Genomic DNA, 24,401 nt, shown 5'->3' on the forward strand with positions numbered 1-24,401 from the left:
ATATCTTTGGCGATATGTCCTGATAATTTTCCTAAATGAATGGACCGGCAGTGCCTTGTTTTATGGATGTAGAAATCAACACCTTATAGAGGCTAAGCTTACAATTCTTGTCCAATATGGGGAATAATAACAAAATAGGACTAAAATTTATGCTATTGTAAATTGGGAATTAGAATTGTTTAGCCCAAGACAAAAGTGTTTTATTGTAAAATCACCCTTAAACTAAACTCTTTTTTACCTAAATTAAATTAGATAATGTAAATTTTTAACATGCACGTATTAACTTGATTGGCAAGATGAGTTTTGGTCAAATTTTCATTAGGAAATTTGTAAAAACGAAATTTTAGACAATTACTTTGATTAAAAAAAGGCAGATATTTAGCAAAAATTAAATTAAACATTTATTTTTCAAATAAACTAAGAAAATGTAAGTATTAAATTATAAAAAAAATTAAGTTTAGGGTGTAAAAAGTTATTTTGTGCTTCCAAACTAAAACCCCAATAGCTAAAACCCATTCCCTTCTCCTGCTCCTCTTCTCTTCCCCAAAGATGTACCCAATGTCTCACCCGTGTCGTATCCCGCACGTGTGGCCCCTCTCCCCGAGGATTCCTCTGAACGAGGTGGGGACGTGAGGAATGAACAAAGCGAGGAGATGGCGAGAGAGAGTAGACAAATTCAGGCTGAGAGTTGAGTTTGGAGGAAACCTTTTAGGATTACGACAGAGGAGGAGAAAATTCCCTTCCCTTCGCTGCTTATGCCTGAGAAAAAGAACGAGAAGCGTGCTGTTCTTGATTTGATGGATGGCATTAGGGAAGTCAAGGTGAGTGTAAATGCTTCTTCTTTTGAAACAATTTAATCTTCTGCATATTTCCTATGACAAACACGCTTAGTTGTTGACTTCTTGTATTTTCTTTGCTAATTACATCAAGTTATTTCTAGTAATTTGTTCAGGCTACTGCCAAGGCGAACTTCGATGAGACCATCGAAGCTCATGTGCGATTGGGTATCGACCAAAAGAGTTCCGAGCTGGTATGCATCATCTTAGTTTGTCTGGGTTCTTATTTGTAACATTCTTTTGAAGTAATTACAGCTTTTGGTTTCTATATTTTGTTTGTAAGAGGGGATTTTTTGTCTGCTTACTGCTCCTCCAACTGAAATGCATATTGTTCGTGGTACAATGGCACTTCCTCATGGTGCTAAGAAGGTATTCGGAACTTTTTCTTTCAATTCATGGGAATAGGTTGCACTAAACTGTTATCTTGTCTGTTAACAATACTATATATGAATTTTCAGGAAGTTAGGGTGGCTGTTTTTGCTGAAGGAATAGATGCTGATGAAGCTAGAGCTGCCGGAGCAGATATTGTTGGTGGCGTGGAACTTATTGAGGAAATCGCAAGTATTAAACCACACTTGTTGATATTGTTTTCGATATATGCTTAATCATAGTTCTTCGTTGTCTTGAGTTAATTATTGTTATCACCCTTGTCAGGGTTTATGCCCTTTAGGTTTTTGCTTTTGCGTTCCCTCCCTGAACCTGAGCTTGTATTGTTGTAGGCACTGGCAAGGTTGACTTTAACCGATGTTTCTCAACACAGTTTCATGAAACGCCTTTATCAGGTTCTTGATTTCAGATACTCTTTCAAATACTGCCCCCTTATTAATGTTATCATTTGGTTCAACTGATGTGATTTTCACGTCTTGCAGATATCGAAGATTCTGAATCAACATGGTCTGATGCCAAACCCCAAAGTAAGTTTATCATCTAATCATTATTTTTGTTAATGCATGACTAAGTGGAAACACCACTCCTCACAGTTACATTTATAGCAAGGTACTGTCACCAAAGATGTTACCAAGGCAGTCAAAGAAGCAAAACAAGGTCAAGTAAAATTCAGAATGGACAAAACGTCTATTGTGCACGTCGGAATTGGAAAGGTTTCATATCTTACTTATGAACATGATCTTGTGGTTTTAAGAATGTCATTGCTGAAAGTGAGGTCATGAAACTTTTCACCTGTGGTACAGGTGAGCTTGTCAGAGGAGCTTTTGCGTGACAATGCTGGCGCATTTACGAATTCTCTTTTGCAAGCAAAGCCAGCAGGACTAAAGAAGAGTAAGAGAGCTACACATTATATTTTATATTTGCAAATTTATTCAGTCTTAGTGTGACTGTGTTGCTTGGAGAAATGCCTTTCTAGTGTGCAAGTGATATAGTGCGGAAGTATATGAAGTTATGAACAGTAAGAAGAAGAAAAAGATATGATGCAGAAGTGGAAACAATAAAAGAAAACCAAAATATCTACTCATATTCTGGATAGGATTTATCTTTTAGCCTGCCGTAAAAGAGTTGCAATTACAATGAATTACTTTGCCAACAGAATGATTTTATGAAGTAACTTTAATCTTAAATTTTCCAATCCTCAAACCATAAACTATGAAAATGGTTATTTGTTACCCTTAGTTGCATTCTAATGCGATGCAGATTAACTTCTTAATTCAATAACTTTAATTGGGAATCAATTATAATTACTTAATATTCAATAAACTAGATAAAAGAATTTAAGTATAACATGCAAATATTAAACAGCCAATTTGGTGAACTTCTAGGATAGTCCTGCATCAGTAACTTTCTTGAATGGACCCTATTTTCTGTCTGATTCTATGTTTATACATAATTTTGGGGTTTTTTTTACAGCTTCCAAGTATGCAGGATATGTGAACTCCTTCCATATATGCAGCACAATAAGTTCATCATGTTTATTTATATTGCATTTTAGCCGCTGTTCATTGATACCTGTTACTTTTAGAAACTGGTATCCTTTTATAAACTACTCTGATAAACATAAATGATTTTGATATGACGTTAAATATAATATTTTTTTGTAAAATTAATTTTAAGTCCCTAAAATTTTTCAAAGCTTTACAATGAGTCTTTTAAGTTCAAATTATATTAAAAATGTCATTCAAATACTTTAGAATAATTTTCAAAGTCTTAAATTTCTCAAAATGTCAAAAACTGACTTTTTAAACAAGCATTGCCCAAAAGTTTCGAAATTTCTACAAGAGTTTCGAAACTTTCCAACAGTCACCCAAAAAGTTTCGATACTTAACTGTAGTTTCAAAACTATCTCAAGAGTTTCGAAACGTTTTTTAAAGTTTCGATAATTTGGGTCCAATGGTCATATTTTTCAATTGTTCTTTCGAAGAGTTTCGAAACTTTCCACAGAGTTTTAAAACTGTGTGCAGGTAGCCTTAAATGCGTGAATTTAATGCTTCAAACGACTCCAAACTCCCTCTAAAAACCACAAATGGATAGAAATCAATGAGAGCATATAAAAGGGGTCTTCAAACAGCCAAGAAAAGACAAGAAAACTATTGCAACAATCAAAGAGCATTTAGAGCCAAATTTGTAATCTATTTTGTCCTTCTTACATAGAACACTATCCCATTCTTTGTAATTTTCATTCTAGTGTTCTTGGATGTGTGAGAGCTTCAATTTGCAAACATCTTATCTTGTGAGGACATTCAAAAGTTTGCTTCTTTGTAATTTCTTCTTAGAAATGGTTGTACACTTGAGACTTTGGGGTATAAGTCTACGTGTGTTGTAAGGTTACAGTTTGTCCTAAAAGGTTAGAACAAATTAGTTGATTTTTCCTATCAAAAAAAAAAATTAGTTGATTTGTTGAAATACTTTAGTGTGGAAGCTAAGGTAGTGGATGTAGACTTCATTGAAGAAGTTGAATCACTCTAAAATTGCTTGTCAATTTTTCATTTTCTTGCAAAAAGCTTCCATCATTTTTCTAATTGCCAATTCACCCCTCTTGGCTATTCCATTGATTTTATTGACACAACATACTCACTCTACTTGCTATGCTTGTGAATTCAAAAGTATTTGCACTCTAGGCAACTTTGCTAAGCTTAATAATTGCTAGGAACTTTCAGTTGCATGTTTGAATGTTCTGATATAACCTCTTTTTGGATGTTGATTATAAATGCTTCACTACAAAGTGAGGGAAGAAGAATGAGGATTTTATTGTATGATTTCACGAACATGCATACCACCATATGAACTATTCATTATCTCAGATGTTAATACAATGTCAACTGTCGCTAACTTTCCCGTGATGTCGGGGCATGTTCAAGTTAAAATTTTATCATCTGATTTATAACAAATGTGTTTCGAATTTAAATGTCTTTGTGCAGATGGGTCCTGGTTTTCGTGTGTCTCTACAGTCATTGTCCAGAGCAGCAGATCACTACAGCAAAGTATATCTTAACGCCTAATTCATTTATCCAGACTAGCAGAACACTACAGTGTTCATTGCCTGAGTGGATGGTTCCTCGGAGACCCAAGTGCATTCACAGAAGGTCTTCAAGATTTTAAGGTTTTGTTGCGACTACAATTGAATATTGTGTTGTAATCTGCTGATACTCTTTGTAGCCCTAGACCAATCCCATCAATGGCAGAGTCATAGCTTGGTGAGGTAGGCACGTGTTCACCTTAAAATTCAAATTTTCTTCGATTAGTTATTTATTTTAATGATGGTGTTCACCCTGAAATTTTTCGTGTCCAACCTGAAATCTAAGTTTTCTTCGATTAGGTACTTATTTTACGGACGTTGTCCACCTTGAAATTTTATTTGTATGCATTCTATTTAAAAATCTTATGTTGTTAACATACGTGTGTCTACCCTAAAAAATATTTTTGGATCCGCATTTAAACCGAAGCTAGTTTCTTTTAACTATTATTCTTATTATTAGATTGACATATATAATAAAAATGAAAAATACCATATCAATAAGATCTATATAAATCAGTTTTACAGGGTAATTAATGTACGTTTGTTATTTCATTAAGATTATCCTTGTCTGTGCAATTTTGACCGACGTTGTCATCATTGTCGGCATTACTGTATACTAATCAAATTCACTTTGTAAGATCTAAGTCCTTGCTTCATCATAATCCCTTCCCGTATCCTCAAACCTCACGTTTGTTGAATGTCTAACAATTATATAAATTATTTTATATTTTAATAGACCAAAGTAATAAAGTAATAAACAATTCCATATTTTTTAAATAAAATCTTGAATTTAAATATTATGAATATAAAAGGTTTATGGAAGAGAAAAAAGTAGGGGGAGGGGGAGGGCACATCACATGCGAGTGGGGCAGAGTTGGCCTGAAAGCAAGCAAACAGGTACTTTGCTATTCCATCCAAATTACCTAAAATGCAACTAATTTGATTGCAAAGCCAATCATTTCAGCAATCACGTGCTCAATTCCAAACTTAATATAACCAAAGCTACCCCACACTCTTTCATCATCACCCAAACATTTTCTTCATGCTTTGCTCCTCTCCTCTCCTCTCCTATTGCTTCAATCTCTCTATTATTCTGTACTGTTTTTTCTTCCGTATATTTATATGATTACGACGTATTATTTGCTTAAAATTTTATTAATCTATTGATAATGTGTATATACATTTACCGTTGAGATCTTCTAGAGAGAATATCATTTCTTTTTATCACTGGTTTCACTTAACGGGTTCTCGTCTGCAAAGTTCACTCAAAATAAGATTTGTTGATACGATTTAAATTTACAAGTTTTATATGTTTTGAACATATTGAGTGGCATCAGTGGTTAAAGAGTATTATTCTCCCTAGAGATTATGGGTTCAAACAGTTACGTTTGCAATGTGTGCGTTGTTTATTAATACTTAATAAAGATTATAACATATAGAATATTTAAATTTTACACTATATAAATAAACCCCATTTTTTTGATACATTATTATATATAAATAAACATTTAATGATTGGTTTAATCAATAACAAATAAGTTCTCATACACATGTATTGAAAACCCTATTTTTATGTTCGTATCATATTGATATTATTTTTTATAATTATAATTACATATTATATAATTAAACAAAATTTGATATATTTTATACTTTTAAGCTCATTTATATTTAATCATTTTTTATAAACACGAGATATCTATATTATTTTAATATAATGCAGATTTTTCACGCACCACTCGTGATATAGTTATGTACGTAGAAGATTAAACAATTACATTGGAAATGAATAAATAAAAAAGAACCGAAAAATATGTAAAACATTGTGGATTAGGCAAATATTAAGATTAATTAAGGATAGAAACTAATAATGCACGATGGTACAGTCATGAAAATAAAATCTAGGTAGGGCAATAACATTAATTAGCAGTCATTTCAAGACCATAAATGGTAAGTTCCTAAGTCTAATTAGCAAGTCCACATGCAATCAAGCTCAGTTTGGGACATCTTGCCATCAGCAACAGAGCCAGTGTTGCCTTCCTCAGATACGGCCCCCCAATTGACAGACGAGCCACCGCGAAGTGGTTGCGCCGCCGGTTGGTAGAGGAAGAAAGAGAGCTGCGGATTCTCCTCAAGCGACCTCAGGCTTGGAAACACTGGAACACCCTCGTTTCTTGCATACCTTGAAATGGAATCGAAGCTGTTGTTGAACATTTGGAGTGGAGGAGGTACCGGTGGTGGCAAGGCAAGGTTGAATCCGCCGTGGCAGGTGGGAAGGGTGGCAGCATTGGTGGAGAAACAGGACACGTGCTCGGTTTGGTTGTGGCTGTCGTAAGAGCAGATGTCGCGGTCAGTGAGGGAAACGCCGCCGGTTGCAGCCGTGGGATCCAGGAGCGGTGGAAGGGAGACCGAGGAAGGAGAGCTTGGTTCTTGGTAGAGCAGCATGGGGGCGGCGTTCATGGTGGTTCTCTTGGCTCCTCCGCCTCCATTGCCAGTGCCACTCTTCTGAAAGACCCTGGATATCACCCATTCATCCTGGAATAGTAAAATAAAACACATGCAAATTTCAGCAAACAGTGAATACTTGAAACAAGAACCAGAGGTTCCAAATCACCTTGAAAATGGCAGTCGGCAGATAATAAAAAAAACACTTCATAAATGAGATTTCAGGCGTCTTTTCATTGGATTTCGAGTTCACAGAAGAGTGAAACTGTTAAACCTCATGGTGCTGATCAGATCTTGCATGTAAAATAGTAATCTTTAAGTGTACATACATGAATGGAAAGATGCCATTTGCTTTTAACGTACAGATTTAGAGAAATACAGTTCATTGGCCAGAAGTCCAAATGCAAAAAGCTCTTTCTAAAGAGATCATATAACTGTTAGATCACAGTGTTAATCTGAAAAGTACAGGTAAAAAACCACAGTAACAAGAGTTGTAACACAGATTAATGACTTTCAATTCATTGTTCAAAGGAACAACAGTTGCTTTTAACATGCAATGTTACTGTGTAAGAACTTCCATTTTCATTAATAAAATTAAAGGTTTTCCCATTGGAATAAGTGCAAAAAGACATGAAGTTTACGATCAAAGAGAAGGATATAGACCTTGGAGCTTGTACAGAGGTAATGGTAAGCAAATTTGCCTTCCAGGCGATATTCATGCATGACCCAGTTGCTTTTCTCTCCTTTAGGAGCTCTTCCCCTATAAAAAACCAGTGTCTTCTTCATCCCAACGAGTGCACAAGTCTTTGAACTATAAATCTCCCGATCTTTCCCAGTAGCTTTCCAGTATCCAGCTTCAGTTGCTCGGTTAGTTCTCAACCCAGTTGGGTACTTCCTGTCCCTTAAGCAAAAAAAGTACCACTCTCTCTCTCCCATTTTCGCCTTCTCTGCAACAAGAAACAAACAGCACAAAAGCAAAAAATAGTTAATAACATCATCATCGTCATCATATTTACATCGATTTATGTGTAACAAAGAAAGGGATAGTAAAAGGATATGAAAATGATTGCCAACCAGGAAGTTCCCAAGGCTCACACTTGTTGAGGTCAACCTCAGCTATGGCTCTACCAGTAAAACCACTATCAAGAACTTTCTTCAACAGGTAGCATGTAATGAGCTCTTCATCGGTTGGGTGGAAACGAAAACCCGGAGGTAAATGTGTTTGGTAACTATCCATTACCTCAAGAACCCTTAACCAAGGCTACTGAAAAGTGAAAACCCTAAGCTTCAAAGACAAAGTTGATGACAATGGAGTGAAGAAAAAAGGGTTTATATAAAATCTCTCTCTCTCTCTCTCTGTGTGTGTGTGTGTGTTTTATCTGGGATTTCTGACCTGATTCTGAAACCTCTCGGTTTGCTCTTTCCCTTATGTGTGAAGGAAAAAGGGGTTTGGAGTATGCGTGCGTGTGTGAGAAAAGGGTGCAGAAGCAGGGTTTTCCCGGGTGTCAGTGAAGAAGAAGAAGAAGGGAGGGGGAAACAGAAAGAAGCTTTTATGATAGTAAACTGCTTTGAGAGGAGATGGGAGGAAAAGAGGGAAAGAAAGACGAGATTTTTCACCATGAATCGATAAAGCTGTTTCATATCTTCATCGTCAGCACTTGACAGTGACTTTGTAATTACCTAAGCCCTCTCTCTCAGTTCCTTTTTCTTTGTAACAAAAACAGTTAATTACAATGAAATATTTTTATAGTATTGTTATATTCAGTTAACTAAGCGGTTTTCATCTTAATACTCCCATTTTAACGATGTAAATGAATTCAACGTTCAACGAATTGTTTAATAAATAATTTGTTTGTGTTTGTTTACTTGTCCAATGAATAAACATAAATAAATTTTTTCGTTCGTTTAATCAAATGAACGAATACTAACAAAAGATTCGTTTATTCATTTATATTTGTAAATATTCAGTAATACATTTGTTTATGTTCGTTTAAATTTATTAACATATGTATTTTTCACCCAACAAATCACTATCTCTTTCGTTTGATGATAGATTGAAGAAAAAATCCTAGGTCAATCATTTAAATTTACGTTTGTTTGTATTCGTCTGTATTCATTTATCATTTTAGTTAAGGGATGGACCTAGGCGGGTTGGTGGGGACGATCGCCTCCAAAATTAAAAAGTATCATATATTTTAGATTTTTTAATGTATTTTCTATTGAAATTCTATTTTCGCCCCCTATAACTTTTATAAGTTCAAGTTTGTCTCTTGAAATTTTATTAGTTTAAGTTCACCCCAAACATGAAATCCTGCATCCATCCACTCAATGAACATTAACGAACATGAACAAACAATATTTCTTAACGAATGAACACAAATAAAAAAATTATATCCGTTTAGTTGTTCGCGACTGTTACGTTTGTATTTATTCAATTTATTTACAAGCTTCGATTAACTTATAAAATGAATAGCATCAATCACTGCTCATTGAATATCACAAAAACCAAATAAGAAGTGAACTACAAATTTCATCCCTCAATTTTAAGCTCACTTCTATTTTGGTAATTAAATTTAAAATTTTTATTTGATCATTTCACTTCTGATTTTTTTTATTTTAGTCTCTCAAGCGTTATATCATATACAAAGAGCGATACTGATAATGCCCTATTTTTTTACATGAATATCAAGTGTTATCCACCTCATTTTCTTTTTTTCTCTATGTTATGTTCGTATCATAACTATTATTCTCTAACGTCTTCTCTGAGCACTCAAGTCATCACCAAACTTGTATTATTGTTTTATATCTTTCTATCAGTCTTATTTTTCTCAAAATCTATTTAAAATTCATAAAATTCAACCTTAAACTTAAAATTTATAAAACATCAAACCACTCTAATCTACAGTCTTCATCATCCGGTCACGAATCACGATTAAATCAAAATATATAATTTATCTCCTTCTTTTCCACCTTCCCACTATTGGAAATCGAAAATCGATGCTTCATTGTCGAGAGGTCAAAGAGGATTTGATACAAGTATTTTCCCATAAAAAACAAAGAAAATTTTAGGGTTATTTCATATAATTTTAAAAGATAAGTGCCTATTCATGATACATTTAAGTATTTAACAGAAGAGTGACCAAAATAAAACTAATTTAAAAATTTAGTGATCAAATTTTAAAAATTAAAATTTAGTTATCAAAACAAGGGCGGCTTATAATTAATCCTTAAGCCTTTTAGAACAAGGAGAAACTAAACAAAGGTAATCGCAGAAATTCTAAAATACAACTTGTTAATATAAGGTTAAGAATTTTGAGAAAATCAATTGCAACATAAAATCTTATAATACAAGTGTAACTTTTTAGATTCGACAAAGTAACATTTTAGGTTAAAACTGAAAATATTACATTCTCGATTGAAAATATCACGTTTTTCATAATATTTTTATTATAAGCTCTAAACCCCAAAATGTAACTTTCAAGTAACAACCGAAAATATTACAAAATTATATAAATGTTTAGATATAAAAAGATCATTTTAAGTTGAAATCCGCTTTAAATTAACCTTAAATTAAATTATCATACAGAAAAGCTATGCAAATGATAATTGTGGGTGGCATTTTTAAATCAATAACCTTTTTTTATTATTTAATTATAAAATGACTCCTAACTGATATTATTTAGAAAAATGATCCTAAAATCACTCATGTAGAAATACCTCGCGTTCTGAAAAACTCGTTTAAAGGACGCAAAAAATGTATAGAATTTACTTTTTGCAAAAAAGCCAGGTTTTAAATTTTTTTTTTTCAGAACGCGAGGTATTATTACGTGACTAGTTTAGATTCGTTTTTTCAAATGATACTGGTTGTGGATCAATTTTTTTTACTAAAATAATAAAAAGGGTTATTGATTTTAAAACTCACCAGACTTGATACTACAGTTAGAAGACATTTCATATAGGGACAGGTTTCTCGTTTGGGTTCACTTACAAAAATATGATCTTTATTAATCATTTATTCAACTATTCTCAAACAGTTGGTCTGAGGCATCGACTTAATAGCGATCTTAATTGATTTATCTTTTTTTATAATAGCCAATTGTGATTATAGTAACTTAAATATGCATTATTTGTAATTAAAAAATATTATTTGAAGATTTTCAAGATTGGAATTTGATCTTATTGACGCGTCATGTCTGGGATTTTGAGATTATATCAAATCATATCATCAACCAGCCACTTGCATGCTCAGGTGATGCACCCAACTTGCAAGCTTTCTTTTTGTAGGCTCCTCTAACCCTAAAAGCAACATGCGAAATGCTCCTCTTCTCCCAATTTTGGCCATCCTCATAACTGCCTTTTCTCTCTCTAAAATCGACAAGAGTGAAGGTGATTTCTGTCATTTTGTTGATGAAATTTGTTAATAACTAAAGTAGATAAATAGTCGACTATTAAAATTTATAAAATGATTCTCCGATAATAGAGATTTGTTTTGTTGAGTCTCTTGATTATTAGAAGTTACAAAATTATCATCTGATTATTCATTATGTTCTAAGCTCGTCCATTTCCGTTAAAAATCTGACGATAGTCTGAGCTATACATTGACCTGTTAACAGAGATATGATAAAATCTAATCTCATAATCTCAAACGACTATTATATCTCAGTCAACGTGTTAACTTCCAACTCAGGCGACTACTAATTTTTTAACGGAAAAGGACGAGTTTGAAACATAATGAATAGTCAAGTGATCATTTTGAAATTTTAATAGTAAAGAGACTCAACAAAATAACTCCCTATAATTGATAGATTATTTTATAACTTTTAATAGTCAAATAAATCAATAAAGTAATACCCTATAGTCAAGGGATCGTTTATATACTTTATCCTTTGTTAATTATGTTTAAATTAATAGAATCGGTCCATTAACCACACTTAATTTTTAACCCTTTGCAAGGTCAGCCCTAGATAGTAGGTAGGTAGCTTTTGCCGTTTACGCCTCCATCTCTGATCTCATCTTCTTCCAAATGCAAAACCATAATATCCTCTTCTTCCTGATTGGCCCTCTGCAGATCTATGTAAATTTTATGAACAAGTGAATAACAACTATAGCCATACAGTACAAGTGAATAAAAATGGCAATTTGTTTTTCTTCTTCTTCTTTTCAATAAATACAGATACAATTATGATTAGTGATTGTGTATCATTTTTAAAGCATGCATTATCATTAGGGATAGCATCGAGTCAGGTTAGGGTTGAGTTTTTTGTCAAACCAATTTAATCAAAAAATATGTATCATTCACTCAAATTCGATTCGACTCAAAAATTATATATATTCTCCATCCATCTCAATCTAAATTTTTTGAGTATAAATCTGACCCAACTCGATCCAATATAAAATAAAGACTTAATTAAAAAATAAAAACTTTTTTTAAAAAGAAATTACATTATTATCATCGGGTCAGGTCGGGTCAGAGTTTTTTCACCCTCCACCCGATTTGATCCGACCCGACCCCACCACTTAAAAAATCTGGTCCGACCCGAATCATTTTTTTTTAAAGAAAAACCAACTCTATCAGATCAGATCGAAACTCATCAATTTAGGTTAAATTACTATCCCTAATTATCATTGTGTTTAACACTTATTTAACTTATATATTTTTTATTATAATTGAAACACAATTGATCTAATTTGTATTAAACCACTATAACTTAAAAAATTGATTCATGTCGTACACTTTTATTGCATATAGTTGCCGATGGGCATCTATAAACATTTCATTTTCCATAAAACAAACCATATCTGACATCTATTTTAAGTATTGTTCACAATAAATGAACGTGCATCTAAGAAGTGGCAGCAGCATTAATTGATGGTTGCCGGTATACTGTATGAAGCATCAGCTTGCCGTGCCTCTTGCAGAAAGATTTTAACCTCCCCAATGCTTCTTTCACAAAGTGTGGATCTGCAGCAAAAGTGATTCGAATCCAATTCTTTAACCCCACTGCAGTACCTGCACCATAAATTTTTTGCAAAATCACCCTACTAGCTAGGCGAAATCCGGGTTCGAATTTGCTCGTCGTCGTTCCGATTACGAACAGGATTCATTGATAGACTCACTGATTTCATTTGAAAACCAAAAAGATAGAAGGAACTATGCTGATGGCAACATTATTGTTCGTAAATGTTCAATTTGATTGTTTCTTACCAGGAAGAATGATGACGGATTCTTCTTTGGCCAGCCTGAAACAGAAGTCGATGTCGTCGCCGATATCTTGCAGACCGGAAACATTTAGTTTAATCTGTGGAGTTCATGAACAAAATTGGCTTGAACATGTTCGTGAATCCTTGGAGTTCCAAACAGAGATTGCAAATTATGATAGTCCATTACCATCACAGACATTGACCCCTGAGGCTTATGGGGACAAGTAATACAAGGGATGTCCTTTATCAGATCCCAACAAATATCCGATGTCTGCTTCAGTGTGTTTATGGTTTTCTGGAAGAAACCCTCGTCGGTTTGCTCGATGATACGGGGAACTGCCGCCTACGACACCCACCGGAAAGCCACGAGACAAATATAGTGAATACCTATGGTGATGGCATACAGACTAGTGCCTATGCTTTGAATAACAATAGGATGCTCACATTTGGTTAGTCCATAATCAATAACATATATACATACCTGAATAAAAGTTGCAGGTCCTCCTAAAATATCGAAATACTTCTCGATACGCTCGATAATCTGATACGAAATAAGAACTTCAAAGAGATCGAATAAAGATCATAACAAATAGATAATGCTTGGGAACTTCATGTGCATCATTATTGTTCAAACTTGAAATAGACAGGTATTACAAGCACTAGATGTAGTATCACGTTCATTATTGTATAACATTGAGAATACTGATGTGCAAGACAAAGAGAATGACCTTAGGATTCTTAAACATGCCAGAGGGTTCATTTATGACGAACCAACCGAGTCGCCATCCGGGCACGATCCATCTCTTCGATAGAGATCCTAGAGTTAGGACCGGAACAATTGATCCGAAGACTCCCATTGGTACAAATGGGTTATCCCCAAAAACAAGGTGCCCGTAGACTTCATCAGCAATAAGCGGAATCTTAAGCTTCTCTGCAGTTTCTGCTATCTGATTACATAATTTATATTAAACAAACAATTAGATTACTCCAAGTTTCCCAGTAAACAACTGCATTTCACGGTCTGTGCACGGTCTCAGATCGTTATGCGGATGTGGTCGTATAAAAAGTTCCATTCTCCTGATGCATACCAACCTTTTTCAAGTGTTGATAGGAGTAAACGTTGCCACAAGGATTACCGGGGTTTATGATTACGAGACCGACCGTATTCTGATCTGCTAGTGCTTCAACCAAATCAAGATCAACTTCCCAGCCTTTCTCGGGGAGAAGATCGAAATACCGAACTTCAATACGTCTGAAGGTAGCACAGAGTTCATAGATTGGGAAGCCCGGCCTCGGAATCAAGATGTTTGCACCCGGTCGAGCAAGCATCGCCAACGCAACGTCAATAGCTTGAGTGCAACCGGATGTGATGAAAACATCATCAGATGATAGTTTGTAGGGAAGATCACATGAGAGATATTCTGCAATTGCCCTGTTAAAACATGAAAAATGAGTATAAAAATCTATGTTGATCCTACAAATAGATAAGAAAATTGAAAGAAATCAATATATTTGTATCATACACTTGCACCGAGTTAGAGTAATACATTCAATAAGTTTTCCTTTTTGCTTTTTAATGCATCGTTCTTCATAAAAACCAGGAAAATACAAGAAAATTGACCAAAGCGATAGCTCTAGATTGCACTAAATCCAAGACAAGTACGAAATTAAAGCTGAAGCAAGAATTTATCAAGCTTATATCTAGACAAGTTCTTTAATGTAAAAATTTAAAACAAAGAAATTACACGTGAAGGATTGAGAAACCCCAGATTTTATATGATTATTTTGAGTAAGCAATGAAAATTTATCTTTGTCAACTTAAATATCAAGCACAATCTGATGGAACAGAAACTGGTACTAAAATTTGACTAAACCACACAAACACACAAAAAGAAACTGTCAAATTCATGCACCAAGCATAGCAAAAAAGCATGGAATTAGGATCTGGAAATCATTAACCTTCTGGTTTGGGGAAGGCCAGCAGTGGGTGAATAGCCATTGAACTTATGAGATTGCAGAGCTTCAACAACAGCTTCTCCAGCAACATGAGTTGTGTGGAAGCAAGAATAAACAGTTGGGTCACCCATTCCCAGAGAAATCAACCCCTTGCTATTGTTTCCATCAACGTATTGCATTAACAGACTCAGTATGCCTTTGATTGTAATTGTTGAAGCTGTTCCCATTTCATGGTTCACTGTTCCGTTCTCCATGCTTTTCAATTCTAAAAAAACACCCTTTCTTCTTCTTTTTCAACGATTTGGCTTTGTTTATTCTTTGATGAACTGAGAGTTTGCGAAGAGAGCCAAAGACGCCTAAAAGAAGAGAGAGGGAGAGACGCGAGTTTTGAAGAAGAAGATTGGTAAGAGAAGCCGTTCAGTTCCCTCACCACACGTTAAAACTATATATTTTGGTTCCTTGCATGGAGAAAAATTAAAAGATATACCATTCTGAAACTTCTATGGTACAAGTGAAAATCATCCCCACAATTTCATATATTTAGAAACACAGTCCATCACTTTTTCTTCTTTTTCTTTTTCACCCCACCAACAAACAAACAAAGTCAAATCTCAAATCAAAATGCTAAGCCGTCCCGTGACAGTATTATATATTCCCACGTTATAAAGATAAAAATGACATTTTTAATTGAAATTTAAAAATGGAAAAATTATTATTATTTAAAGAAGCACGTTCTCCTTAAGAAAGAAACCTTTGAATAATATATATATATATACCAATTGAAAGGAGAACTTATTTTCTAAAAAATTAAAACCATAAAGGCAGTATTACTTTATTATATATCAATAAATATAAAGACTAAATTATCTATTTGGTACTCTATATATTTTAGTATTTTTGTTTTAGTCATTTACTTTTTTCTAAATCATATTTAATATTCCAGTTTATTTTTTATTTTGATAGCATGATATGATAATAATTTTAATTCTCAAAATTTGTACATTCTTTCATATTGGCTGATGTGTTCATACTAAAATACGATTCTTTTACATTAATTGTTCATCTAACCGATGATATCTACCTTCAAACTTTATTAGTGTCCACCTTCATTCGGAATTCTTTTATTATTAATTTATAATTTTTTAAAAAATAAAAATCCGTCACAGCTGTGCCGAGTGATATTCATTGCAGCAGCCTGATGCTTTTATTTTCATCCGTACTGGCTGTGAACTTCAAAGTGGCCATGAAAAATGTACAATTAATAATCCTTTTTGATTTTTTGGATTTTGATTTTGGTTCCAAATGAAGACAGTGACCAAAGAAATAGCAGTGGTGGAATAAAAAACTATGAATAAAATTTTATAGAATTATAGTTGAAAATATTGTAAAAGGTACTAAATAAAATTTAATTATTTTTACTAACACGATCAAAGTAAGGGAGATAACGTCTAATGGTCAAAATGTCACTAATCGATAGTATAAATGATCAAAATTTCATAATTGAAAAATTGAGTGATCAAAAATTAAAAGAAAATGAAAAAAGTGACCAACACTGTAGTTTAATTAAAGGAAATAAATTACAATTTTTATTTTTATATATTTCTATTTACCAATCAATTCAGTTGAACTATCTAAATTTGACAAAGACTATGCAACAAAAGCTTTGTGATTTTTCTATTTAAAAATCATTTTTCCGAAACCCTAAATTGATTAGACTGGTTACCCATTTTGAGGGAAAAATCAAAATCCATCTACAGTAAACCGATTTTCAAATCTAAAAGAGTATATTTGTAAAGGCTTAATACTAAAATAAATTTTCAAATTAAACATTTTTTTTAAATAGGTGTCTAAACTAATTTATGATTCATCCCAATACCTAATGTTACAAACGTTATCTATTTAAGTGGTCGGGCCTTCAACGGTGTTAATTATTTCATAGTTTTAAAAAATTTATTTAAAATTAAAAATTAATTATATATATATATATATTAAAAAGAAAACACAAATTTGAAATAAACTAAAACTTTGAAAACCTTCATTTCAACCACTAAACCCACGCCAACCGCCGCTTTTTACAGTTGACGAAGCTTCACCCGACCTCCCATTCCCCCAGCAACCAAAACCCCCATGAAACAGTGACGATAGACGACAAATCAACATTTTATACCCCGCGAATCCTAGGATGAAAATCGTGATCTCACACGATTCCAGAGACCAATCGAAGAAAATTACGACGACGTATGAGTAGGGGATTGCAAGGACTATGTCGGTGATGGTGGTCGTGGCCGGAAAGGGCGATGACAACATATTAAGTTTATGATTTGGTATTTTGGGGTTGTTTTATATTATAAGAAAAATTAGTTTTTTTTTATATAAATATCATGATTTTTTAAAATATTTTTTAAAAAATAAATTACAAAATCATCAGATTGTGACACGTTTCACTTAACGGAAGAAATTAATGTCATTGACGGCACGGGAACCTAAATGGGTAATGTTTGTAACGTTAGGCACCTGAATGAGTCAAAAAATAATTTAGGTACCTATTTAGGAAAAGCGGTATAGTAGGGTCACTTATTTTGGTATTAAGCCATTTGTAAATAATTGGACTTATGATAGATTTGTAATTTTTTTCTATTTTATCACTAACATCGAAAAATTATGCTTGAGGTACTGAAAATATTAAGTTCTCTATATATCATACTACTATCATGTATGAATTTTATCATGGGTAGATTTTTAGTTTAAATTTATTATGGTTTAAATTTTATCATGTATCATTAATTATTTAAATTTATTTTGATTTAATTTTTTAATTTAGATTTATTTTAATCATAAGCCTTAGTTAACTATTATTGTTTATTGTGCAAGAATTATTATCTTAATAATTATTTAAATGTATATTGTTTATATTTATAATTGCAACTGTAACGATAAATATACTTAAAAAATGAAAATTATATCGAATTCGATATGTTACACTTAGGGATGGGAATGAGACCCGACCCCGACGGGTTTTGACCCGACCCGATCCTATCGGGAAGGGGTTTTTTTTTTAAATTTAGGTTCGGGTTGGGTCGAGTTTTTTTAATGTGATGTTCGGGTCGAGTCGGGCTCGGGTTTAGGGTGAAAAATACCTGACCCGAAAAAATAATAATTTTATCTTATATATTTAAGAATAATTACAAATACCTCTTGGAAAAACCATGCAGACACACTACAGGCCAACACCCAACCATGCAGCCACACGAATAAACTATTGAACTTGCAATTGATTTCGATTTACCTCTACAGCCAAAGTTGCTGCTTAGGTGCTTCTTCTATCCAAACGATACCGCTAAACTTCACGAGCAATTGTATGGTCAGCCTTATTGGCCGCACGACGGGAGAAACAGAAAAATACAGATTCAATCGCCTTATCATCGGCCACAAAAGTTACGACTCGACTGTACATCAGGGTCTATAAATATACATGCCCTCTAAGAAAATACTTAAGACATACTCTGCTTTGAGCTCGGTCTGGATCTTGATTGCTCAAAAGGCTTCTCCAATACTCCATCTACTAATCTGCGTAAGTAAACAAATTTCAAATGTTGAACTCACTAGCCCAGTGCCACATTAACAACTAAATCATACTAAAAATATTCAATAAATGCTCAAGCTATCAAGTCTAAATGCATCAGTGAGTATACTTGTATACCCATTCTTTATTCTACGGTAGACATCATGGTGCGGCTGGGGATTCTGCATCTCGAAACTCACGTACCCCTCTAATCTACTGAGGATGAGGCCCGAAACTCTACATCGGACACAACACCCTCGACTAACCCACCCCTCGCGAGTGTCGAGTCTCGGCCCTAGTTAGTTAGTTTAAAGTGCCTCGCGCACTACCTAAATATATCCAGACTGATTCTACTCATCGATACCAGTATCACTTACTAAAGTAACCAGGGTGTCCTGAACGTTTTCCGATTATTCAAATAAGACTAGTTTTATGTCACCTTAAATTATCTCGTTTCTAATTGTAATTGACATTATTATGGTTCTCAGTTGTAGTATTACTTGGAGAGAAATTAGAGCTTTTTGGAAACCTCATTTTCCTCTTAAGATCTATTGGTATTGGATGTTAAAACCCAAACCAATACTTTGGTATCGATACTGGCCTTACAGTATCGATACTGCCTCTTAAGTATTGATACCCTAGTGTTAATTCCCCTTGAATGAAAAGGGGAAGTATCAATACTCCTATGGGGAGTATCGATACTCAGACCTTAGTATGGATACCCCCTGAGGTACCGATACAAAAATACACACTAAAAAAAATAGTTTCGATACCAAGCCCCCTGGTCTCGAAATCAGGACACCAGTATCGATACTCCTTCAAGGGGTATTGATACTGTAACACTAATTTCTTTAATTTTAAGTCTACCATAAGAACAATATCGATAGTACTGATACTCACCCTCGAAAATGCTCTATTTGGGAACGAATAGGTTACTCAAACTTTCCCAAATCGTTATTTTGAGGTTCCCAATTAGTATTTAAGTCTTATATGATAAAAAAAAGGGTCATAAATAAGGGTTTGAAACATGCTAAACCACCATTGCATAGAAACTACAATGGAAATTTTACTAACATGCTTCAATCTCAACTCTTAAGCTAGAATGCATTTCTAGTGACCCACAATTGGTATGAAGGAGTTGTAATGTGTTATCTTGAGTCCTAGTTACTGAAATCTCTCTCGAAATCAATTAATAGTAAATGTATCATTTCATCTAACTTTTGAGCTTTCCCCCACTTCTCTAAATTAAAGCTAGAAAATGAGTTAATAATCTATCTAGGGGCTTAAAAAAAAGTTAAAAACACTCTAAATAACTTAATTTCACTAAAAAAAACTAGCTTGGATCACTTTATTCCCTAAAACCTCCAAAAAACCAATTTTAAGAAACTACAACCAAAACTTGAGATATGAGGTTTAAACAGAAACTTAAAGGATAGGGATTAATATTCTTACCTTGGGTGACTCAAAATAAAATTGAAATTCTTAAAGTATTCACCTTTAACTTAAGCTTGAAGGAGGAAGAAAAAGAAGAAGAATAAGAAGAGAAAAAAAAAAAGAAAATATGGAAGAGTGTTTGGTAAAAAATTTTTTGGAAAGGGCTCATGTGAAAATCACCTAAAATAAGGGGTTTTCATCCTTTGATTTAAGAAATTGGTTAATTGTGCTTTTGGTTCCTCCTTTAGCTCCTACCAAACATCACAAACCTTACTCCTGGGCTCAACTTATGGGTCTCGGTTTGACTCAAACTACTAACTCGAGATTTGGGGCGTTACAAATTCATCATTTCCTATTATTCATACCTTCTTAATAGGTCAGTCCCTTAGGCTTAGTGGTGCAACCAAGCTTGTGAGTCGAGTCCACGATGTAAATGAAGCTAGTGGAGTTTGAGATTTTCAAATTATTAAAATTAAATTTGATTCGATTTTTAAATTTACGAGTTTAAAATTGTCAAATTTAATTCGAACTTGAAATAAAAATAAAAGCTTGACTCAAAAGCTCGTGAGCTTAAAAATTTTAAATTCCAATCGAAATAAAAATTTGAAACTCGACTCAAACCCAAATTCGAACATTAAGCACATGAAAATCTTATATTATATATATTTTTTTAAATAACATGTAGATGTTAATATTATCAATAATTTAATTTTAAAAATATAAAATTTTAATATATTATTATTTTTAGTTGCTCGCTAGTTTTTCGAGTCGAGTATCATGTAGCTTCAACTTGTTAAAAATTTGAGTCCAATTTATTTTAGTGTTGACCAAATTTTAAATCAAATTAATCTCAAATAATTCATAATTTATCTCGTTTCATTTACCGTCTTAAACCAATTCTTTATTCTGATCTGGGTTTTGGGTGAATGTTACTACGTTAGAAACGGTTTCTAGGATTGGATTACTAATTACTTATGCCTTTTGATTTAATTAATATTGTTTTTCATATTGAACCTATCGGTAAAAGAGAAATGAGAGAAAGAAAAAACAAAAATCACATTTTTTTACTTGATTTTATTGGAATAAAAAAAAACGACAAACAGACTCTTACTGGTGGTAAAATTAAAAATAAGGGGAATTAACCCTAGCTTATCACTACTTTGGGGCCTTGATGTAAGCCACATGGGTTGCATTTGCAACTCTTTTAAGGGTTTTAAGATCATAAGCCACCCAACACCTTGAAATTTCCTGGTTGTAAAAGTAGCCCAAACACTTGCAATCCTTGCTACATCTCTTCCCACATTCATCTTCTTTTATGGCATTTCCTCTAGTGTAAGTAGTCATGAAATGATCAACCCCTAGAAGCTTGTAATAGTAAAAATCCTTCTCGTTGCAGCTCGTTAACTTCTTGACATCGCAATCTTTACTCCAACCCAACAGCCCGTTGGGCGACGGGCATGCCACGCATTGGCTGTCCTCACAAAGCCCGAATTTCCCACATCGTTCCGGCATTTGGCATTCATCGTCCCAAGATGGATCTCTTTTGAAAAGAGTGAAGGTTTCCTGCCATGCACCCTCGAACACAGGGTCATAGTAGGTGAATATCCTAATATTTCCATCCATTCCGAGTCGAAGAAACGATAACGTGCTGTTGTAGTTGGGTCTTCCGATCCTTAGAGTCCCTCCATAGTTAGAAGTAGCATGATACCCCAGATTTAGCCCATAGGCAGTAGCCTCGTCGTTTTCAGGGGTGGAATCGAACTTAACATATTCTAAAGGACCCTTTCTAACATTCACCCAAAATTCAGGATTGAAATAAAGAATTGGCTTAGGGGTGTTCGGGCCCTTATAGTACAAAACCAACGATTTAGATTCCATGACCAGGCTATAAGCACCATCCGAGTTATTGAGATCAGAGGCTCGACTCACAAGCTTGGTTGGACCACCAAGCCGAAGGGACTGTCCTGCTAAGAGGGTATCGGTAGGATAATCAAAACTCTGCCAAATGAAATTACCTTTGGCATCATGAAGCACCATGTTCCCATTAGGCAGAATTTTGAACCCCGTCACACCTTTGTTAGAGGTGTTGGTTTGCCAAGCGATCCGGCCATCGACGTCGGCCAGGACAAGGTTTCCGTTGCGTCCGAACGTCAACGTGGCGTTTTCCTTAACCGGGTTCCCGCGGTTCGCTTCCCAAACCCACCGGAACAAGGATTCGGATTTGGTGAGCCCCATACGCAATGCAAGGGTAAATGCATCCGGGGTGGTGTTGTAGAAGCAAAGCTGGAATGGGGATGCAAAGGGAGGTAAAACTCGATAGTTGCCATCGTACTCTATGATATAAGGTCCCAGTTCTCCTTCGTTGACGTATTGAAACGTCTCTGAAGCTGGCACCGTGGCTTTAGCAAAGGAAAAGACTGCAAACAACAAGATATATATCATTGTGGAGGGAAATTGAAAAGCTTTGTGTTGGTGAGGGATGTGAATGGATGCAAAGCGCTTTATAAAGACCCGCTGTAATTCAAAAAATGAAAAAGAGGGTTAATATTATATTCCCAATAGCTATAATTTCCCACGTGCCGGACTGCACATTGTTTTTTCCTTACATTTTTCTCGAAACCTGCACATGCAACTTTTACATTACCATAATCACGTATCCGCTTTCATTAGGGTATATGCAACTTGTCAATACCTTTATTTAATCACTATTTTTGTCGGTGCACCATTATCCATCTAGATATAAAATATAACTTGGTAGGGATATTATCTGTCCATATTGTTCACCAGACATCGAATTTGACCAATAAAAAAAGTACAGACAGAATTTGTTCGAGCGCAATATGATATATCTAAACATAATAATACAATAAATTTGGACATATTTAAAAACTTATTTTAAAGTGAAATGAGTAAAGTTAAGATGCTTATTGTTTAATTAGCAGGCAGTAAGTGCTTCAAAAGCATGTACTAATACTTTACAACAAAGGGTTTTGATAATGGGTTGCATGGCTGGAAAGGCATTAGCTTTTGTAACGAGGAAAATAAGAAGCCGTTTGCTAATTTTGTAATATTTTATGCATAAATTGCATCTCATGTACTGCATAAACTGTTACTGGTATGATGATATTATGATCTAATTCTGCTGTACAAGTTGATACTATGGGCACTAGAAAGGACGAACCTAAGCGGTACTTGGAACTTCTATCTGAATTCAGGCGTGGCTGCTGATTTTGACCGCCAGCGCATAACAAATGACAAGTTTGGACTTCACCAATTATTTGTTTGCTGCTTCACTCTATGGATTGGCCCCTCGTTTACATGAATCCACAAGAGATCTCAAGTTTTTCTTAGCACATAAACTAGACAAGGCTATGGTCAGAAGTGACGGACTCTCATCTAAATCTAACCCTCATTCAGCAGGGCAGGGCAGTTTCCAAGAATTGGTTTAAGATAACTTTTAAAAATAATTTACTATTTAATATGCAACTAATTAATTAAATGAATATTTTAAGGACTAGTTTCAATGTTTCATGATAAGCCACGAAAGGTTGACGAAGAGAAACGCATAAAGGCATTAGGTTCACGAAAAAATCATTATCAGTGGAATAATATTTTTTCGAAATTATATTCTTACGTTTGGTTCAAGAGTATTCTCTCTTAGAGATATAATCAAATATTCTTTTTTAGAGGTATAATAAAATATTCTCAACGGTATCAATTTTTGGGTCTTTTTTCGGCATGCCCGTTTTTGAGATTTTATTGGCCTAGAGCAAACATAGAAATTAGATCCCTAATTGTTAGATGAACGATATGAATGATCATTGAAGAGTAATACTGCTCTATGTTATTCATAGTACTTACACCATTATATACAAGTGATCCATAACTACTTACAACAACCTAACAACTTCAACAACTAACTGCAACTAACTAACTGACTACACCTAACTTCATACCAGCTTATACATTTGCACACTAACTACATTCCACATTCTCCCCACTTTTGCCTTCTCCTCCAAGAAACGACTGAACATAAACCTTTGCTCGAAACATCTGAAACTGTGCTGCAGACAAAGGCTTGGTCAAGCCATCTGCAACTTGATGGCTAGCAGGCACATAATTAATCAAAACCTGTCTAGCAACCACTTTTTTTCTAATGAAATGAACATCAAGTTCAACGTGTTTTGTTTTAGCATGATACACCAGGTTTGCAGTAATGGCTACTGCACTATTATTATCACACCACACTATAGGTATTTTAGGTTGCAACATTCCCATGTCTGATAGTAGAGCACTTATCCACGTTGTCTCGGCAGTAACATCAGCCACGCTCCTATACTCAGCCTCCATAGTGGATCTGGAAACAGACTTTTGCTTCTTAGAGCTCCACATAACCAGATTCTCACCAATAAACACACAGTTGCCTGAGACAGACCTTCGATCATATGCATTCCCACCTCAATTAGCATCCGCAAAGGCCACAATACTCAGTCCAGCACTG

The 24,401-nt window shown here is 34.3% G+C and overlaps 3 protein-coding genes and 1 pseudogene across 3 annotated transcripts; 1 reads left to right on the top strand and 3 right to left on the bottom strand.

The window, feature by feature from the left end:
* The first annotated feature begins 35 nt into the window (after positions 1-35).
* On the top strand, positions 36-23,668 carry LOC120164624 (annotated as a pseudogene).
* LOC120164625 (protein CUP-SHAPED COTYLEDON 2-like) lies at positions 6,146-7,984 on the bottom strand. Its single transcript, XM_039174302.1, has 3 exons — positions 7,822-7,984; positions 7,411-7,694; positions 6,146-6,837 (listed from the first exon to the last, which is right to left on the bottom strand). The coding sequence occupies exons 1-3, from the start codon at positions 7,982-7,984 to the stop codon at positions 6,271-6,273; spliced, it is 1,014 nt and encodes a 337-aa protein (XP_039030233.1). The 3' UTR covers positions 6,146-6,270.
* Positions 12,547-15,306, bottom strand: LOC120164566 (probable aminotransferase TAT2). Its single transcript, XM_039174262.1, has 7 exons — positions 14,908-15,306; positions 14,041-14,380; positions 13,677-13,895; positions 13,430-13,489; positions 13,136-13,291; positions 12,953-13,046; positions 12,547-12,757 (listed from the first exon to the last, which is right to left on the bottom strand). Exons 1-7 carry the CDS (start codon positions 15,156-15,158, stop codon positions 12,591-12,593), a joined length of 1,287 nt encoding a protein of 428 aa, XP_039030193.1. The 5' UTR covers positions 15,159-15,306; the 3' UTR covers positions 12,547-12,590.
* LOC120164567 (epidermis-specific secreted glycoprotein EP1-like) lies at positions 20,938-22,363 on the bottom strand. Its single transcript, XM_039174263.1, has one exon. The coding sequence runs from the start codon at positions 22,340-22,342 to the stop codon at positions 21,056-21,058; it is 1,287 nt and encodes a 428-aa protein (XP_039030194.1). The 5' UTR covers positions 22,343-22,363; the 3' UTR covers positions 20,938-21,055.
* Positions 23,669-24,401: the final 733 nt, after the last annotated feature.

The sequence above is a fragment of the Hibiscus syriacus genome, unplaced genomic scaffold, assembly GCF_006381635.1.
Source record: "Hibiscus syriacus cultivar Baekdansim isolate YM2019G1 unplaced genomic scaffold, ASM638163v2 tig00111540_pilon, whole genome shotgun sequence".
Classification (NCBI taxonomy): Eukaryota; Viridiplantae; Streptophyta; class Magnoliopsida; order Malvales; family Malvaceae; genus Hibiscus; species Hibiscus syriacus.

Bases quoted from the DNA above. Each gene is read 5' to 3' on its own strand.
- LOC120164625 (XM_039174302.1), bottom strand. From the start codon at position 7,984: ATGGATAGTTACCAAACACATTTACCTCCGGGTTTTCGTTTCCACCCA. The intron at 7,695-7,821 runs GTTGGCAATCAT...TTCTTGTTGCAG, and splicing joins TGAGCCTTGGGAACTTCCTG to AGAAGGCGAAAATGGGAGAG. The intron at 6,838-7,410 runs GTCTATATCCTT...TTACTATTCCAG, and splicing joins ACCTCTGTACAAGCTCCAAG to GATGAATGGGTGATATCCAG.
- LOC120164566 (XM_039174262.1), bottom strand. From the start codon at position 15,158: ATGGAGAACGGAACAGTGAACCATGAAATGGGAACAGCTTCAACAATT. The intron at 13,292-13,429 runs GTATGTATATAT...TGGGTGTCGTAG, and splicing joins GACCTGCAACTTTTATTCAG to GCGGCAGTTCCCCGTATCAT. The intron at 12,758-12,952 runs GTAAGAAACAAT...TTTATGGTGCAG, and splicing joins ATCCGTCATCATTCTTCCTG to GTACTGCAGTGGGGTTAAAG.
- LOC120164567 (XM_039174263.1), bottom strand. From the start codon at position 22,342: ATGATATATATCTTGTTGTTTGCAGTCTTTTCCTTTGCTAAAGCCACG.